At 40.3% G+C, this 21,076-nt stretch overlaps 1 protein-coding gene across 3 annotated transcripts in view; it reads right to left on the bottom strand.

Annotated features, from left to right (window-relative positions):
• Nucleotides 1-502: 502 nt before the first annotated feature.
• Slc38a9 (solute carrier family 38 member 9) overlaps nucleotides 503-21,076 on the bottom strand; it is a 79,107-nt gene continuing 58,533 nt past the window's right edge. For 2 of the 3 annotated variants that reach the window (XM_055603438.1, XM_055603439.1), the window contains exons 12-15: nucleotides 13,511-13,624; nucleotides 11,980-12,128; nucleotides 7,057-7,146; nucleotides 3,117-6,083 (exon numbers count right to left, since the gene is read on the bottom strand). In XM_055603438.1, coding sequence (XP_055459413.1) covers nucleotides 5,918-6,083; nucleotides 7,057-7,146; nucleotides 11,980-12,128; nucleotides 13,511-13,624 — 519 coding nt within the window. In that variant the 3' untranslated portion in view covers nucleotides 3,117-5,917. The other variant, XM_055603440.1, reaches the window with a different exon arrangement.

The raw sequence follows: 21,076 nt of genomic DNA, 5'->3' as shown, positions 1-21,076 counted from the left end.
GCCCTGGCCTGGGCTCTCAGCATGCATGGCACTGATGAATAATTAAGATTGTTTATTTGAATCAAGTTTTAGTTTCCTTTCTTCAAAGAATGACATCAATTTCCAATTTATTTTCTAAAGCAGTGAGTCCTTTAAAGTTCATCTTTAATGGAGACATTCTTTACTGATGTAGACAGAATAAAGAAAGAAATCCTACTTTATGTAAATGTTGCCTTAGTTGCTTTCCTATATCAAGAGCCCCTGAAAGTTTCTCATCTCTCAGATAAAACTGAATCACTGTTTGCAAGTTAGTATGTTTTTGAAAAGGGTATTATCTCCATAAATATTTAAAAAAAAATGCTAGGTGTTGTGACACACACCTGCAATCCCAGCACTCTGTAGAGAGGCAGGAGACTGCACAAGTCTGGGGCCAGACTGCTCTACAGAGTTTCAGGCCAGATAGGGCTACAGAGTTGGCTCTGTCTCAAAACAATAAAACAAGTAGTTATAAAAAAAAAAAAAAAAAAAAAAAGTAATAGCTTGTAAGACTCATCCCCAGGCACAAACTTTGAAAAAGAAAAATGTCCTATTTGGATCCCAAATTAACCATTCCTAGATTGACACCTAATCTGGCCCTTCCAGAAATAAAGGCTCAGCTTTGGTAAGAGTAGCTCTCCAGGACACAAAGAAACTCAGGCATAGTGCCCATTTTTCTTCCTCTGGTTTCTTACATTTCCTGGCTGTTCCAATGGCCTGTGTATACTTAATCTTAGAGCTACCACAGCTGAATCAGGGTTCCTCATTTGTATGGGCTACTTCCTATCTGAGGTTCCAGATTCTTCACTCTTCCTTGAAGAGGTAACTCTAAACCTCGAAGGTGACAGCTGGCATAAAATCTGGACCTGTCCTTGCAACCAAAGGTCTTCCTCAGCTGGGCATGGTGGAGGAGGAGAATGTGAAGTTCAAGATCATCTTTGGCTACATGGTAAGTTCAAAGTCAGGAGAGCCTACAAGAGTCTAACTAATAATAGTAGCAGTAGCAACATATTACAAGGTATCTAATCTATACTAAAGATTCATAGTAGGCAGGTCTACAAGTCTTCTTTGTCATGATTTATCCTAGACGTCGCTTAGGAAAAAACTGTTATGATTGCTGAGTAAATAGTAAAACAACACCTAAGTGATTCACGTGGCGCTCTAGCCCTTCAACAGGTCACTCATATTTGTCCTTCTGTGGGAGGGACCTTCTGGTTTGTACAGATAATTCAAGTGCTGGGATGCGGAAGAGTTTTACACGGAAAACCATGACTCCCTTCAGGAAGTCCCACACTCTACACTCACGTGCCAAAGTCCTCAGCGGAGACAGAGCACCAAGAAAGCAGAAGCTCAGCCCTTGGGTGGCACCTAAGGAAGGTGACTTGGTGGCTGGGTCACAGCATGGACAAAGGACACTCCACTGCCACGCTCACACCTGGCCTGTTCACCACAGCATGTTCAGTGCTTACTTTTGCAAGGTCAGGCATCCGGTGAGTAGGTAAGGACTGAATGATTAATCCAGAACCTGACTGACCCATTTTTTTTTTTTTTTCTTTTTGTGTTGCTGGGGTTCAAACCTGGAACCTCATGCTTGCTAGGCAAGTGCCATACTACTGAGTTACACCTCTAGCCCCCACATTTTTTGGGGTGTAAGAGTATGTAAGAAAATCCTAGGTAACAGCATCTAATATTACTTTCTATTTAAGTGGAATTTTGACTAGTTAAAGAAGTGTGCCCTTAGACCTGCCATGACTAACCATGACTGGACTGTGTGGGATTGAGAGTCAGGGGGAATGTCAGAAGGGTGTTCCTCACTCCTGCTCTGGAGCTGTGAGGCACAGCCTGTGAGAAACAGGGTGCCATTGTTGACCTTTAAAACAGTCTTATTTTACCTTTTCAGAAGAGTTTAGAGAATAAAAAAAAAAAAAAAAAAGGTATTTTGGAAAAAAAGAAGCCAGAAGATTAGTGTTCTTTATTGGCGTAAAAGGTTCTGGAACGTTATGACTGCTCCAGGGCTTTTGGCCAGAAGCTGGGTAACGCTTACCTACAGTGTCACATCCATGAAAAATGTTCCTAGAGGGAGAGAGCACATTGGGTCCCTGGGATGGTCCTTTTAGGTTTCTGTTAATGTGACATATGCCTTGCTAGGCCAGGGTTTTAAGGCTGGCTCCTATGGCCTGACCAGGCAGTCACCTGGGAAACGTGGCCCTGCAGAGGATGGAGCCCAGCTGCTTCCGCCTGTGGCCAGGGCTAGGAGGCAACAGTGGTTCCCAGCCAAATTCACTAAACAAAACTCCAGAGACATTTTTCTTTAAAATGATTCTGACTTAATTTCATCTCTATAAAAAGACAAATCACACATCCCCATTGTTCCGGGAGGAAGTATGTCACTGGGGGTGGGCTGTGAGTTTATAGACTCACCACACTTGCGCTCTATGTGTAGATGAAATGTGAGTTGCCAGCCCTGCTTTGGTGCCTGCTCTGCTGCTTTCCAGGCCATGACGGACTCCCTCTTAGGAACCGTAAGCCAAAATCAACTCTTGCTTTTGGTCATTGTATCTTATCACACTAACAGAAACAAAACAAAACACTATTACATCAATGAATGTAAACAGTTGACATTTTGAATATTCATATTTGAAGAAATTAAAATTTTGGAAACTTTATAAATGTTTGTAGCACCTAGTGCATTACTAATTACATCCTACATTAATTCAATGATGCTTTCTGTTCAAGAGCCATAGGGGATAAATACTTCAGGGTTAATAAGAGAGAATAACAGCATAAAGAGCAATTAAACATCACAAAATATGTTTCAGGGGAAATCCGCCCCAATAGAAACAAGTACATGTAACAGATCACTCTGTCTGCTGGTGAGCACACTGAATGTGATTTGTCCCGGAACCGTCTGTCCTCCTTTGCCACTCCCTCCTCCCCAACACCGAGCTGCTCCAACCGTCCTCAGCATTAGCTGCCCTGTGCACTGCTGAGCACACTCTTTCTTCCGTACATTAAAAGTTCCTTTAGGACGTGTATGCTGTCTTTGGCGGCTTTAGCTCCTTCAGAGCAATGAGCACTGCTGACTATGCCATACTGTAAACAGAATAATTAAGGGAACGATAATTAAAAACACACATCAAACATTTTCTTGCTAAGTTTCAAGTGGAAGCAGAAAACAAGCCCACTGCTGCTCAGTCACCACACAGCATTTCTAAGACACATTTAATGTACAGGAAGCACTTCCCTTTAAAACAAGTCTCTTCCAATGGGTACTTTTAGTCCTTATTCCAAACACAGTTTTGGAGTGTGCTGATGGCAATGACTTTGCACAACTGCCCACAGGTATAAAACGTAACTCTATTTTTTTCCCTTTCTGGCTTAATATGAGCACAGCCCAAATTCATCCACAGGATTTCTAAGGAAGACCTCTCTAGACAACTCATTTTAAGTCTTAGTGTCCTCAGCTGTGTGTTAAAGAAGCTAGCCACATCAGAGCAAAGAAGTGAAAGCAGTTTAATCAGAAAATTCAAAGAAGAAAGTGTGAGATTTACTGCGTGTGGGTCCCTATCCTGTCCTCATTCTGAGCCAGGACACGCAGTCATATGCAGGGTTCTCTAAGCCAAGGAACAGGCAAAGGAATCTCATGGAAAGAAACTTAAGGAGATAAAGCCATTTGGCTTGTTTAACAGGACATTAGGAGGTCTAAACTGTTGAGTCTCCTTAAGACAACAGAAGTATAAATTCATATTATTTTCTGTCCAGAGGGTAGCATCCCTTGCCACGTTCCTTTTATCTACGGAATGACATAACCAATCATCTTTGACTGTTAAAGCATAACACATCTTTGTTGTGGTAAAGCATTCAAGAATGTCTTTGGAATAAAAGCAGTAAAAACTGTCTCTAAAATTCTCAGAGACTTCTAAGAAACTTCTAAGAACATACAGAGATTAAGTCGGGGAGATGTCTTAAAACACCAGCTCTGCCTCCAATGTCTCGTGATAGAACACTGCAATCATGACCATTCCAGAGTTTCTCGAGCAGCAAGGCACTTCCCCATGCGACCCAGCTTCCACAGAAGTTTCTGCTAGCTAGAGCTTTTAATGCCAGCTCCATGATAAATGTAACTAGGTTTGGGCTATTAGCTGAATATTAAGGTTTGTAGAAATGAAATGACATAATGTCTGAGGTTGGTTTTTAAATATGTCAGTAGAAAAGAAAAAAGGGGGAGGGAGCAGGTAAAGCAACTTCAGCTAAGCCTATGATTATCACACCCCGGGATGGGTGTGCAACAGTTTCTCATATTATTCAGTTTGTGTATGTGCTTGGCAGTCTTCATGAGACTTTAAAAAGTGTTAGGAGTTACAGCTCCTTATAAACATAGAGCCGTGCTCTAATAGGATTAAAGCTAAGCTGAAAGAAATTAAACCTGGTCTTAAAACTAGGGCTGCTTACGGGGTTTATAAAAACCATTTCACCTGTTTTGTTCGTTTGTTTGTTTTGGAAGGACAAGACGAAAATCTGTATGGTGTCCTAAAAAGCGGAATCATGATACATTTTAAACAATTTAGCCAAAATTAGAGAAATCTATGTTTGTAGTTGTGGGCAGAACACAGACTGTTACATGGAGACAGACACCTGGATTCTGGTTTAGCTCGTAGTCGAGAAGAAAATGTGTTAAAAAGAGTGTTAACTCTAAGAATCTGGGTTTCTCAATCTTCTTGTCCGAAGTCTTTCTTCCCTTCCTGTTACAGGAGCAGTAGTGGTGTCGGCTCCTGGAGGTCACACCTGAACTAGGATGACTCAATACGCTGGGCAAAGTCCCACCCTTTCTAGCTATTCCTTTTTCCTTCTGGAGAGCCTCATATACCTGCCTCTCTGCTCGTGCTTCCTCCATGGAGCTTCAGGACAGTCCATGCGATTCTCAAGGGCACAGGAAGCAAGAATCCCCTAGCTTTATGAGGACAACCACCTTTGTTCGTGTGTTGGTATCTGGCTTGGGAATTGTGACCTCAGTCTAAGCCACTGAAACTGGATCACAGTTAAGAGCCAGACAGCAACACATTCTGCACAAGTTTACCCGATGCATATTTTCTGTTTTTCTTGAGAAGAGAGCGGCTTTCTACAGCCAGCCTGTGCTACTGTGAGTTTCAGGACAGCAAAGGCTACACTGTAGCCTTTAGAGAAACACTGTCTTAAAAAAACAAAACAAAACAAAAAACACCCCCCCCCTCCAAACAACGTCACCATAGACAATCAAGCTGACCATGAAACTAAGGATGATCTTAAACTTGGGTTCCTCTTACTGTACCATCTAAGTGCTCACTGACAGGTACCAACTACCCCACTGGCCTTATTTTGCATATATTTTCTGATGGACTGATACTGTTTAATTAACTTTTTACTCTTCAGATTAGTATTTGGTTAGGAATTCATTCCATTAATAATGATGCCATGGAAACTTCTTCTAAAATGAGGTATATGTTTTACTGTTGGAAACAGCACAGGTTTGGGCAAACTGTAGAAACAGTCCAGCAAGTAAGGAGAGGAAGAGAGTACACTCAATCAGAAACAGGGCCTGGCAACATGCCTCAGCCCAAGACCCCTGAGAGTCCTTGCTGTAGGCAAAACATGCCCACCTACCTTGTACTTATCAACAGAAAATCAGAGTGATTCCTCCTGCATTTTTACTTGGATACATATAAATGAGGGTCTGTGAGAAAGACTGTCCTTATTACTCCCCACTCCAGTACAAAAATACTTATCAGCAGACCATCATTTCCCTTGCTTCCAGTTATCTTAGAAAAACACTTAGCATTACAGCAATGACAGCATTTTCAAGTTCTTTTATGCAGAACTGTTGCCAAGGTTCAGAATACCATGAGAAATCTTGAGAAAACAGTTTTCACATGAAAAACTGAGCAATCAGGTTCGCCAGGCCCAAAATGATGATGAAAACATGAAAGACTAATTTAGGCCACGTCAGACGCTCTTCTTGGTTGAGGGAAATGATATAGATGAGAGAAGGGTATATGAACACAAAAGCCAGGCCACATGCTGCTCCCGAATATCTGAAAAAAAAAAAAAAAAAAAAAAAAAAAAAAAAAAAACCTTTCTGCATTAATAGTCTTACTGCATTTTTGAGGATTTATAATTAAGGTAAATACAGTTGGGATTTAAATTGTACTCAGTCTCATTTGGAAACAAAATTTGTCATTTGTTACTGACATTTGAGTTTAAAGCTTGTTTCATTTTAAATTAATAAAAATATTATTTCCTGCTTGTATTTATAATATCTGCATGGTAAAGAGTTTTTATTTATTCCTTAAATCTCAGATCTATCTGGAGACAGGCTTTCATCTTTGGTGTTTTTTGGGAAAGGGTCTCAGGTAGACCTTGCTGATCTTGAACTCCTTATACATCTGGGGATGCCCTTCCTCTTCTGATCTTCCTGCATCTACTTCTTAAACTGCAACACCACACTGCTTTACGAGGCGCTGGGGATGGAGCCTGAGGCCTTGTGCATGCAAGGCAAATACTCTACCAAATGAGCTACATCCCTTATCTCCATTTTTGACCTTTATAATGTTATTCCAGGTTTGTGAGGGATTGGTAGCATCTGTGTATGAAGAAGAAAAGATGGATTCGCCATGACATTAAGTGCAATAATCAAGGATGAAAAAAAATTTATAAAAGAGTTTGTGACAGAAGCAGGCAATTCTCCATTTTCTCGAGGAATACTTTAACAGGAAATTTTAAGTCCATTTCATCCCACAGGCTCCACACAGCACTCTCCCACAGTCCCTTCACTAACAGAGATCAGCGACAATGAAATTTAATGAGCATGCTAACAAACACCAGAAAGGATACTTGAACACTACCAGTATTAAACACTTACAGAAAATTCAATAAAAAAATCAACAGCAATGAGGGAGGGAGCTACAGCTTGAATAGCAAGTGAATTACTACTACTAATAACAATCATGAAACAATTAAAAAATCGACAGCAACAATGACAACAGAGCATGAGGTGTCCAAGCATACCTTATGATCCCTCCTATGTTTGGGTAGAAACAGGCCATGGTCACTCCAGCTCCCACAATTATTAAATTAAGAATCAGCACATGGAAAATGCTACAAGGCAGAAGACAGTTTAAATGAAAGCAAAGATATGAAACAGGTAAAGTATAATCAATGTTTAGGACAATAAAATTCATCCTTAATATCTTTAAATGTTTAAATGTCTTTAATCTGCCAGCAAAACTGAAACTTACTACTCAATTCTGGTAATTCAGTTATATAAAATTATATAAAAAGGCAAATGTTCTAAGTGCAAACTAGTAGTATGCAGCAGAATGCACAATCTATTTACAATTTTGTTTGGAATATTTTGAGAAACAAAACATGAAGAAACCTATTACAGTAGTTATAGAAAAATAAGAAAATAGTAGAATAAAAAAATCAACAGTTTATCTGACAGAACACGGAAAAATTATTAAAAATAACACTATTATTTATGTAGATAACAAAAACTACCTAAACAATTTGGAAAAAAGCTAGCAGAATTATCATTAAACAAGAAAATCTAAAGGGAAAAATGGAGGGTAGGGGGGTATGGAGGAGAATAGTGTCAATGTATGAAAAAGTAAGGAAAATTACTAATGTTAGTAGCTGGTATACAGCTAATGTTAGTAGTTATAATGTTAGTAGTTAGTATACAGAGATATTAGCTGTCAAGATTTTATTATTCACCAAGAATTTCACCCTTCAACTTTCTGGACCTTTGTTGTTTTACTAAAGGAAAACAAAAACAAAACAAAAAACAACTTCTGTTTCTTTCCAAAGTAGTGGCCTGTTCTCTAAGTGTCACCATGAATCCCGTCTCAAGAAGACTTTGAGGTAAACACTGTTCTCATAACAGTGCAAGACACTGTATGATTTACAAAAGCAACATACAAGGCAAAGGCATATATCTGCTATATCTGTATTCTCTGATGGAGTTTTGCTGCCAACACTTTCAAGAGAAAGTAAAACAAGAAATCCTTATTAGCTGTGTCCATGAGAAGGCTGGGATGCAGCTCAGCAGGTAACATTTGCTCAACATGATCAAGGCCCTGGTTTGCCTTCCAGCCACCCGTGGGGCGCAAGGAACAAAGCTCAGTTTATTGAATCTCAACCCTGGAGTGTACGTTTTTAAAAATATTCTGTGTGATCACACGGGAAGCGATCAAACACATCTGCACACTGAAGGACACGGATGTCTTGAGGAAAAGCGGCTGTGCAGCAGAGCTGGACCAAACTGTCTGACTCAACAAATGCAACCTTCTCTCGAGATGCAGGCTGGACAGCAGGCATTCACACCTGGTGAGAAACTGCCACTTCCTTCAAGCGAATGGTGATGAGCTTATTAAGGAAAACAACAGGCAGTATTTGTTGCTGACAATTACAATTGAGTTTTCAGTAAAAGCTAGGTTTTTAGAGAACCTGCATTTGCTATTGTGAGTCTGATCGTTTTCCAAAATGTAAAGACTTCTTGGGATGAAATTGGTAGTGATATTAATGGATGTGAGCTTGAGAGATGTATAAAGAAGTGTCTGAACATTTGAGAGACCTACAGAACTCTGTGAATTAATATTCACCAAATCTGTTGTTACAAATCACTCAGGACAGAGGAGCAAGAGAGCCCACTGGTTTTTAAATTTTTAATTATTTTTTAATTAATTACACTTCATTCACTTTGTATCCCAGCTATATCCCTCTCCCTTGTCTCCTTCCAATCCCACCCTCCCTCCCCTCTTCTCCTCCCATGACCCATCCCCAGTCCACTGACAGGGGAGGCCCTCTTCCCCTTCCCTCTGACCATACTCTATCGAGTCTCATCAGGACTGGCTGCACTGTCTTCCTCTGTGGCCTCGTAAGGCTGCTCCCTCTCAGGGATCGGTGATCAAAGAGCTAGCCACTGATTTCATGTCAGAGATAGTCCCTGTTCCCAGTACTAGGGCACCCACTTCAATCTGCCATGTAGCTGCCATGGGCTACATCTGTGCAGGGGTTCTAGGTTATCTCCATGCATGGTCCTCGGTTGGAGTATCAGTCTCAGAAAAGACCCCTGGACCTAGATTTTTGGATTCCATTGCTCTTGTGGAGCTCTTGTGGAGCTCCTGTCCCCTCCAGGTCTTTCATCTCCCCCTTCTTTCATAAGATTTCCTGCACTCTACACAAAGTTTTGCTATGAGTCTCGGGATCTGCTTTAATACCCTGCTGGTACAGTCTTTCAGAGGCCCTCTGTGGTAGGCTCCTGTCCTGTTCCCTGTTTTCTCCCTCTTCTGATGCCCATCCCATTTGTCTTTCTAATTGAGGACTGATCATCTTATCCAGGGTCCTCCTTCTTGTTTAGTTTCTTTAGGTATACAGATTTCTAATATCCACTTATAAGTGAGTATATACCATGTGTGTCTTTCTGCTTCTGGAATACCTCACTCAGGATGATCTTTTCTAGATCTCATCATTTGCCTGAAAATTTCACGATTTCCTTGTTTTTAATTCCTGAGTAGTATTCCATTGTGTAAACGTACCACAATTTCTGCATTCATTCCTTTGTTCAGGGACATCTGGCTTGGTTCCAGATTCTGGCTATTATGAATAAAGCTGCTACGAACATGGTTCAGAGCTAAACAGAATTCTCAATAGAGGAATACTAAATGGCAGAGAAACACTTAAAGAAATGCTCAATGTCCTTAGTCATCAGGGAAATGCAAATCAAAATGACCCTGATAGTTCACCTTATACACATCAGAATGGCTGAGATAAAAAAAACCTCAAGTTTTTGATGTTGGAGAGGATGTGGAGAGAGGGGGTTGAACCCTCCTCCATTGCTGGTGGGAATATAAACTTGAACAACCACTTTGGAAATCAATCTGGCACTTTCTCAGAAATCTAGGAATAGTGCTTCCTCAAGATCCAACTATACCACTCTTAGGCATATATCCAAAATATGCTCAAGTATACAACAAGGACATTTGCTCAACCATGTTCATAGCAGCTATATTTGTAATAGCCCACTGGGTTTTAAGGCAACCAAGTTTCCAAGTATACAGCTCAAACCAGGAACTACACTGTGTCAAGTTTCCTCCTGGCACCGAAGATGAACGTTGAAAATTATCTGACAAGGGTATAGAAAGTACCTCTTCTTTTCCAACTACACATCTACACGAGGCTGAATTTTCTTCATTTTTAAGTGAAATAACAGTATAACAGACAACGCAGAAACAAAAAGAGTTCAACTGAAAACCAGAAAAGCAGACGTTAAGGAGTTTTTTTAACTACAAAACAATTTGCTTTTGGAATTACTTATTTTTCATAAAAATATTATTCATGTTAACAAGTAACTGTTTTGTTATAATTTTTTGGGAAGAATTTCAGGGTCTTGGGAATGCTACATTTGTTCTCCAAGTTGGCCTCACACTTGAGATTCTCCAGCCCTTACTACCTAAGTAGGCCTTTATGCTTGGAGTTACTGAATTTTTAAGAACAGATACCTTAAAAATCTCAGCTTTAATTTTTTACATTAAATATCGACCGGCACATCTGAAGATGAAAGCTCCTGGCAATCCGTAGTAGAATTTAAGAGAATAAGAAGTCTTGAGTCCAAAAAAGCATGTACCATCTGTGGAGCATGCAACTGCAGGGCATGTTCTTGTCACAGGGAAGAAACACAATGTGAGCACAAAAGGGAAGTCTCAGGCTGCTGTCCATGAAGAAAAAGCCCTTTGGCAGCCACCATTCAGACAGGAGGGATACATCTGCCCAGAAATATTGCATTTATGACTTCACTGGATTTATTTTATTTATTTTATTTTATGGTGAAACAAATACAGTGAAGTTAATGGAGTAACAAACAGAAAATTTGTGTTTCCTGAACCGCAGTGTTCTAGATTAGCAGTGTTAGAATGGTAGCTTGCTATGCTTTTTAATGTATGAGAAGAACTGTAACAACATATCAGGAATAGTAGCTCTTCACTTGAACTATGTTTTGAGGGACAGACTACAAACAGGAACTGTTCGTTTAATATTGGTTAAGAGTTAGTAAGAGTCTTGTTTAGTATGTTATTATAAATGCAATGTTTTCCTAAATTGTACTCGAAAGTTTTCTTAAAAATATTTATTCTAAACATACATATAACCCCACCATTTGGAAAGCTGAGGCAGGATTATTAGTGCCAGGCTAGCTCTGGCTACATAGTGATACCTTCTCTCAAACACCTGCCCTCTCAAAGCTAATTTATCCCCAGTAAAATATAGCTAGGTACTTTTTGCTTTTAATAACATTTACCATAAAAGTTAACTAGGGGACTGTGAGCAATCTTCAGGGAAGCCTGAAAACATGATGGTGCTATGTGGAAATCTCTCTTGGGTAAGGCTAACTAACTACCTGATCTTTCCCAGATGCACAGTTCCTCCATGCCCATTAAGAGGCTAAAAGTCCCACAGCAGTTTAAACTTGTTATATGTTAAATAACAATTTAAACTCATTCTATGTCTCACCTTCAACTCTAAACAATTGAATATTTCTATAAAAATATACAGGTATTTTAAACACACATGCTTTCATATCCAATAATTTAAAGTATTGGCTCTCATTAGTACACACACCAACACAGGTTAGAAGTGCTACAAACTTCTTAGCAGGGTATTCTTAGCAGCAGTAAAATCCTCACATAAATATAATAGACATCAGAGCTGACTGACTCTCCTGGAAGGAATGGACATCAAATTGTACCAGGCAAGGGAGTGGCTTCTCTATTTAAAGCTCTTCTGGGAAAAGGACACTGTGATCTATCCTTAGGAACCATTTTCATCAGGCAAATTATTTTTTATAGCAAAAGGATCAGTCATACTTTTAACTGACCTGTTTGCACAGTCATTTGCTGCTTGGCACATCTTGCTGGTCAAGAGGAGAACCCTTACCTAGGATAAACGTCACCGAAGATATGGCTCAAGAGCTGAACACGAGCCAGGTAGCCTAAGAGTGGGTACACAGTCATCATCTGGAAGAGCAGGAATATCCTTGCAATGAAGGTCAGGGTGTCGCCGCTGGGGAAGTTGTCTAAGAAGTTCTAATCCAACAAAGACAATGAAGTCATGTCAAAACTCAGTTCACAACATTTTCTGCTTATTTTGAACATAGACAATACCCAGTAGTGGTTTATGAATTGATGCCCATCTACAAATTGTTTGCTAACTACTTGTCAAGAGGTGAGTACAGAAACCAAAATTACATATTTAGAAATTGATAAAAACTAAACAAAACAAAACCTGACACTGGCATATTCTGTTTTATAAATGTTCTGGTCTGAAGATGACTCCACATTAGAAAAATAAAAAACAAAAAAACAAAAAAACAAAAAAAAACTTTGTTCTTCACAACAGACAGACCAAGAAACATGGCTCTAAAAAGTTCAAATACAAGAAGCCAATCTGTTTCTAATTTACTGAAATGGTAAGTTAAATTCGGTGGCATTGTATCTTTGCTCTAGCGTTCTCGCTTTCTCTCTTCTGACACTGTGGCACTTTCAAAGAAGGCACGCACGGTGAGCGTGCGCCTGTCACCTGGCGCTACCGACGCTTGCAGGCTAGCACTGTGCACTTACAGTTAGGCTCGCTTTCTTCATTTCAGTTTGGTATCTAAGAAGGTGAATTCAGATTTATACTTTTCAACCATGAATGCCACAAATATTCCTAGTCCCCTTGGAGGGATTATTATGTGGGAGTATTCCTATCGAGGAAAATTTCAGCAAACACTCGGCAGCCAAGACACTTCCACAAAGAGGATCCGTTTCCAGCCACCACACAGCCGCAGCCTCTCTCTCCTCGCAGAGAACACTATCAATGTTGCTGAAAGGCTTAAAACACTGTCACTGGACTCCTAGAGGGTTTCCTGTGACTTAAAAAAAAAAAAATCACCTGTGAAATGTTTTTTTTTTTAATCAGAAATTCTTTAATACCTGAAATGCTACTATCTCTATGTTTCACTGCAACTTCTTAGAGAAGGATTTCTCTCTTAACTGTCTCTGGCTCTTACTTTTTAATATCTAAATGGTCTGTCTTTATTTTACTCCTTGGTACTCAGTCTCTAAATGAGAGTCCTATCTGTCCTTAAAATCCGATTACTTAAAATCGGTTCATCCAGAACATTTCCACAGCTAAGCTTTGGAAAACGAAAGCCCTCAGTGGATTCTTGGTGGAGGTTTTAGAGATCCATGTGGTCTATACAAAGAGAAATACGTATGCACGATTATTTGAGCATTACAAGCTGCCGAGTAGGCAGAACTTTATTCCAGAGTTCATCTAAAGGCCAACTGAAGCATGGCATGTTTTATGTTACTTGATGAAAAAGAAAGTAGAATCCTCCTTGCTCCTGTGTGGTTCTGCCTGCTACACATACAAACTCACACAGACACAGTGTGTGCATATACACAGTGCATGCGCACAGTCTTACCTGCTCAATACAATCTTTGGATAATGGAGGTGAAGGGAATGAGGCAAAAACCAGGACACCAATATAGAGATAAGTCAATGTCACCAGCATATAGGCAATGCACAGGTCTCTCACCTGTAGATACACAGACACAGAATAAAGTGCTCACTCAATGCGAAGAAGTCTACAGTAAGTCTACGAAAACATTCCTGGCTTCATCCAAATTTGTCTTTTTATTTTGTATGTGTTTGTGTACTTCCTAATTTTCACAGAATGCAGTAAAACACACACACAATTTGATTTAATTAAAAAAACAACTTGTCTGGAGTATATAGACTGAACTACTTGTTACAGGACTTGGGAAGCTAATATAAACTGTGGTTTAAATACAGCTGAGGTTCTAATTTAATTTCAAAAGGTAACATTTGCCAAATTAAAAAAATAATTATACTAATAAAGACAAGAAAGCATAAGCCACTTTTGGTTTGACCTGAAAAACTTTTTAATTCTTTTTTAGCAAATTAGCTCATATTATCAAAGTATGTGTAAGTCACAGGAGTGGAACATGCTAAAATATATTTAATAAAGAAGGAACACTAGTTAAAGAGTAGACAAGTAAGCATTAAGAACAAGCTTTAAAAACTTAAACAGTAAACAAATGGGCATTTAAAAAGCAGCTGTTCAAATAGCTGTCCAAAGCTATTACTGGAATCAGCAAACAAACACAGATTATTAAATAAAGCAGCCTGCTTTCTTCTACTGCTGTTCCCATCCTCCCAGTCTATGAAAAATTAAAAGCTCCAAGGGACTGAAAGCAGCCAGCTGTTAGAGCCAAGCAGAGCAGATTCCACAGCTTGAACAGTGTCTCCATCTCCATTTAAGTTACAGCCAAACACTTCAACAGAATTAAATTGTAGCAACAGGCCTATTCACTTTAGATAGAAATTATTTGAAGGCTAGGAAAACAGATTAGAGAAAAATTACATGCGATTTGGAAGTTTGATGACACAGCAAGGATGTTTAGATACTTGGGATTAGGGAACATTCTTGGTTTTTTTTCTGGGGGACTCCTAAAATGGGCTGAAGAACAACAGTGTTTTATAAACTTGAGATTCATCAATCTGGCTGAGAAGCAAACAGCAGCTTATGAGAAACCTAATGTTAGGTCTAAGTTGACACGCAGTGTGAAAACAAGCCAGGGGCTCTATCGGAAAGGAGATGGTGGCTAGGCCTTTGGAGCTACAGAGGTTTATGAAAATAGGTCCCAGCTCTTAGAAACCAATTCGAGAGCTAAAGAAGTCTTTCTTCTTCAGTTCATGAAACTCTAGAGTCCAGCTCAGACTAGAATTCAGCTTCCCCTGGCATTGTGTCCTACTTGTGTGTGGGATGAGCAAAAACAAATCGAGGAATTCCATTTTCATATCAAAAAGTAGCTGGCTTCAATGACAATATTTCAAAGGCATTCCAGTCTCCACCTACTCAAGCTGGCACAAGATTTAAGACAGCCTCCTTTAAAGAAAATGATTTTTATGTATGCATATGCTTTTCTGTGCATGTGAGTACTGGCGCCCGAGACCCCTGTGGCTGGAGTTAGGGTGGTTGTGGGCTGTCTAACATGGGTGCTGGGAATTGAATTCAGGTCTTCTGTAAAAGCAGTACATTCTCTTAACTACTGAACTGCCTGGTGCAATATAGCCTTCTTAAGAAAAAAGGTCTTGGGGAGCTGGGGTGCTGAGCGCTGACTCAGTGGTTAAAGTGCTTGTTATATAAGCATGAAGACTGGATTTCAGATCTCCATAAACACCAAGCAATGCCAAGCTGGCCTGTAATTCCAGCCTTGGAAGGGAGAGATGGGAGCCCCAGAGCAATATGATTGGCAAGATGAGTCACATCTGTGAGCTCTGGGTTTGACTGAGAAATTCTGCCTCAATGAAGAGGTAAGAGCAATCAAAAATGATTCCCAACTTCAACCTTGGGTTCCACATGCCCATACATGTGTGTAAACCCCCCCTCACACTAGAGAAACAAACACAAGACAAAAACCTTGAGAAGCCAAACCAGCTTCATCAGAGAGAGAACAAGAAGAGAAGGACTTCATTGACAGTCTTTAACTTGTCTGTACCTTTAACCTGACTGTATTACTTTTGTCTGACTTCCTGTAAACCACGTACCTTAGTGAAATTTCAGGAGACAAGGCTACGGTGCCAGTGCTTCCCAAGCAAACAGGGGTCTTCCTGCTTCTCTGTTCTCAGGGCATTGGCCACACGGACAAATACTCATGTTCTAACTGCCATTAACTTTCCTTATAAAAACAATCCACTTAAAAAGGGTTACTACTATTATTTTTTAAATTATGTGTGTACTTGTGTTCGTGTGTTGATGTATGCATAGGAGTATGGTGTCCACAGAGGCAATAAGAGAGTGCTGGATTCTTTAGAGCTAGAGTTACAAGCAGTTGTGAGCGGCCTAGTGTGGGTGCTGGAAACTGAACTTGGGCCCTCAGCAAAAACAGTCCACACGCTTAATGGCTGAGTCATTCATTATTCCAGTTCCCCAGTCATATTTTTGAAAAAAGTTCTCAAGTAGACATTAAAAAATGTCCCTTGACATTAAAAAAAAAATCTAAGTTTAAGAGTTCTTTTATCAAAACTTTTTCTCCAAATAGATCCATACCACTGGACTATGAGATCCTGAAGATAAGGACTGTGTCTTTTTCATCTTATACTCCCAATACCCAGGCCAACACTGAACAGAGCAGGAACTTGTAGGAGAAAATGCAGGCATGAGCTGGTGGCCAGCCTGCCTGGCACACTGCACTTCTAAATAAGCACAGCATACCATGCCCCAGAAGTCAAGACACCGAATTCTGAAGTAATGTGAGTAGGGTAGCTGGACTGAAGGAAAGTCTGGGCTCCCACACCTCCTTCAATGTGCTTCTTCTGCATAGAGACCCTGGTGGTTGGTAATCATTCACTGTCTAACCCGAGGTTAGGTTCTAACCAAGTCAACGGGCTTCCACTATGTAAGTGGTTGCTCACATGCAACAAAGTACACACCGCTCCCTAAAACTGTCTCCACCCTGGTTCTCCTCCATGCCCTTTACCCACCCATGGGCACTGTGGTCTTGTTGGGTGAAGCCCTGGTAATGACGGCAGGACCTCATCATATAGATAAAATATGTGTCTACCGGCATCTATGCAAAGCCCCACAGGCCATTTCGTCTGATCCTCATCAAGCGTTACAATGCAGCTGCAATCTATTTCTTTACAGATGAGCACAGAAGTCACAAAAGCTTCCTCGGGGTTACATGGTAAATAGTTTGGTGAGGTCAATATTCAACCTCCAAACAAGGTCTTTCTGGTGCCACATGGTGTACCCTTGGCTACTATGATGAAGAGTTAGTAGTCTCCAGGAATTTAAACCATATCTATTAACTAAAAAAAGAGTCGAGAAGGAGGAACAAAGGATATAACACAAAAGCACAATTAGAAATACAAGAGAAATCCTAGCGCCTGCAAGGACAGCTCTGAATCATGTACTCAGCACAACTTGGAAGCTGTGTGTCTGTTTTCATGTGGAAATACTAATGAACACAAATAATGCTTTTATCATAAAGTAGCTGAGGTGCAGCATGATCTGGGACTCATGCTACCCATGAATAGAATGCACATATTGGGGCTTGCTATTCTTTGTACCATGTCATCTCTGTACTAGGCCTAAAATGCAGATTCCTGAGACCCCATCTCACAGAAAGGTATCTTCTAGGGACACTGAGTGTAATGGTACCTATCTGTAACCTCAGCAATTAACTGGGAGGTAGAGAGAGGAGAGTCAGGAGTTCAAAGTCATCCTTGGCTACATAGTGATTTTGATGCCACCGTGGGCTATGTTAAGACCCCGTCTTAGAAAGAAAGGGAGGGTGGGCAAAGAAAAGAAAGAGGCTCCAGGGAAAGAATATGTTTAAGAAGAGATAAAAGTACACTATGAGGAGGTGCTACTAGACTGTCAAGAGGCCTGCACAGTAAGGTAACCCACTCTGCTTCAGACATAAGCGATGGCTGGAAGACTGAGGGGCTAAAGACAGGCAGAATGTCAACTCCTAACGAGGACAGGAGTTACAATAAGGTCAAAAGTAACCCTGGGAACACTTCTGTTTGTCAGACATAGTTTATTTGTTCCATGTAGTATTCATAGTGAAAATACTACCCCATAGATCATTCACTAAGAACAATGACAGACAGTAACTGCACAGATCTACCTGAACTTTTATGTAAAAGCTTCTGATGTGCAGCCAAGAATCTACTGACTCAAACAAGCAGAAAAAAAAAAAAAAAAGGTATAGAAAAGGAAATAGAAGGTCTCTTAAATCACTTTAAAGATCAAAGCTGGATAACAACTACATAAACACCACCAACAACACTAAACGGAAAGTTCTGCAAGGTCTGATTGGACAAGAACTATTGTGAGGTGAGTCCATATATCCACATAGACTATGTATGTTGACGATAGGTTCATTTTCAAACCCCTAATGTTTTTCTGATCAAGCATGTTAAGAAACAGAAATGACATACAGTTTAAAAACATATATACAAAGTTATACTTAGTGACAAGAATTCTGAAAGGGAAGTCAAATCTGGAAAGCTGGGCCATCTTGCCGGTGCAGCTGCTGAGGGCTTTACTACTTTTCACAAGTTCCAGGGAGGGAGGGGTCAGATCAGATCAGTGTCCCCCAGCCGTGGGGACACTGGAGGGAAAGACCTGGCTTTCTTTCAAATGCCGTCACAACTCTCACCTTTCCCGACTTTAATTCCAAGGAAATTTTGTATCACACATTAAGTAGGCATTTTTCAGTCAAATTATTTCGTGAAAGCTCTTAAAAAGTGTAATCATTAAATAACTCAAATATTATAGTGTCCATTTAGCTTGATTTATGCCAATATAAAAGCCAATTTTGGTATAATTAAGACCCTATACATTTACATACATTTAAAATGGTTAGAATGCTAATGGCACATAGTACTTCATATATGTTTATTTTCCTAATAGGTATTACCATTTTAAGAAGTTCAAATGAAGTACAACTGCTTTTTACAAAAATAGTTAGACTAGGTCAGGCAATATGGCTCAGCAGGTAATGGCATTTGTTCCTAAGCCTTACGACCTGAGTTCAGTCCCCAGGGCTCACATGGTAGAAGAAGTGACCCGATTCCCCACAGATGTTCTCTGACCTCTCTGTGTACACACAGCATTTGTACACACACAAAATAACAGTTGTACAAAGCTAAAAATTAAAAAAACGTTTACAGTTAGACTATTACTTCATACTATAGTTTTAACTAAGACACTAAAAAGGATAAAAAAAAATCCATTTAAACACTGGCTTAAATTTAAGTCTCTCTTTAAAAAGTACTTTCTGTAAGTGACAAAAGCGAAGACAGATTTTATTAGTACATCTAATATACTAGTTTTACAGAGGCCTAGCTGACCCAGTCAGTACTTCCTGGCGCCCAGCCTTCCACCTTGTTCTGTGTGCGTGCCGCTGGCTCTCAAACTCACACCTCACGCATGTGTGGGAAGCAGGAGCTCTACCACTGAACACCGCCTGCAGACCCTTGACTGTTCCAGTGAAAAGACAGAGACCTCCTAGCCTGGGGCAGGGACATGGCACCCGTGTCTCTAGCCAGTTCTCAGCTTCCCATAAAGAGGCATGCGCCCTGCCCTTCCACACAAACAGGCCTAACTGTCTGAAAAAGCAATTCTCTTGGAGACTTCTGGGAGGAGGAGTCAAGCACTGAGAGTCTTCAGATGACAGTGCAATGCACACGATACCATGCAGCCGGAGCCTTGGATACCCATTACAGTGACAGAAATTATGGCGGGTGTGTAATCTTTGACAGTTTTGGTGAAAACATTAAACTTTTAGTGTCTGTTACAAATGGAGAAGGAAGTGAAAAAATACGTGTTTATTGAGGATTGTAGTACCAGCAACAAAGGACCTGGGGATGCAGCTCAGTGGTGTAGCACTTGCCCACATACACAGGGCCCTAGCTTCAAAACTCAGCATTGTTATAAATGAACAAGTGAATCTGAAACATTAAACATTAGAATGTTTTGTTTTTTAACCTTAAGAGTACCTTGAACTACACTTCTCTCTCCCCAACCTGGTCTTTAGGGATAATGTCTCTGTAGCCCAGGCTGGCTTGAAACTCACTCTGTAGCTGAGGATGACATTGAATTCCTGACCATCCTGATTTCACTTCCCTAGTGGTGGAGTGCAGAAGTGGGGAGGGCTAACACTTGTGTCCTTTTAGTGAATGATTTACAATATGTAGCAAGCATCTTTCCAAGGCCTCAGTGAAGTATACTTCAGCTTTGCATGGCTTCTAACTTTTTATCCTTGTGCTTTCAATATTGTGGGAAATCTTTAAGAATTCTTTTAATGTGAAGTTTTCTGACAGTGTAACTCCTGCTGGGACAGCTTTCTTCTTGTTTTGAAAACCAATTTCCAAATTTACTTTCCTTAAACTCCTCTGGAGGTGTATCCTGAGTCTCTCAAATGGAAGCAGTCACAACATTTCTATAATCGCTATTTTGATAACTTCATTTATGTAGAATAAAAATTCATTCTATCATTGCCACTTTTGATTGTTGCATTTCACCTTCGTATGTTAACTCCTTTCAGTTATCAGTTTTATAAAGTACAATGCTTACTGCTGAAGGGGCAACACACTCTCTGCTGTAGACTGTGAATGACATGCAAGTGATCTGTAGTCAGAGTTTGGGCTTCTTTAAAACCTCAGTTCTGTTGTGTGAAAATGGTTTTGTTTTAATCCCAGGTGTGAGATATGGTCCTGCTTCAGTGTGTCCACAGCTGTTAACTATGATTGTCTTAATGCACTACCAGGGGCGTGTTCTTTGGCAGCTGCAGATGGTTTAATTCTGAGGACTCTGGAGAAGGAATAAATGCCAGAGAGGGACGGGGCACTCCAAAGAAGAAGGTGGCTCCTCCCCCCTACTGCTCCTGGTGGCTGCTGTTGCAATTTGAAGAAGTTGGAGATATCCTGACTAGGAAGACTGGCCTTGCCCAAAGGAACCTAATGACCCTAATCAGCAGGAAGTAGTCTAAAGAGAGACCAACAACTCCTCTCCCCACTAACCTCCTGTCTCTCCTACCTGGTGTGGGAAGAAATTGAGGTGGAGTACAGAGGTAGAGATATAAGAACGCAAATAAAATAGCTAAAACAAGTACACCCACAGTGATCAAATGTTGGCTGAGTTGAAAGCAGTAATGTGATCAGTCACTAATCATGCTGAGCACTTGTTATTTACACAACGGTTTGTGAACTCAGGGTAGTGACTATTACTTGATGAAAGGCTCATAATTCAAATACTGGGCTAACTGAAATCTGAACCATACTGCGACTCATGTAATCTGATCTACAGTAATTAAATTTGTGCATGTACGAACCATGCAATGTGAGAATTGGCTGTAATTTGACTCCTTATTAATCCCAGCATTCAGGAGGCAGATCACTGTGAGTTCCAAGCCAGCCTGGTCTATACAGCAAGTTCCAGGCCAGCCAAGGC

This window comes from Psammomys obesus, unplaced genomic scaffold (assembly GCF_907164565.1).
Source record: "Psammomys obesus unplaced genomic scaffold, mPsaObe1.curated_primary_1811, whole genome shotgun sequence".
Taxonomy (NCBI): domain Eukaryota; kingdom Metazoa; phylum Chordata; class Mammalia; order Rodentia; family Muridae; genus Psammomys; species Psammomys obesus.
Note: the sequence above shows the minus strand (reverse complement) of the source record. Positions and strands in the feature narration are given on the sequence as shown.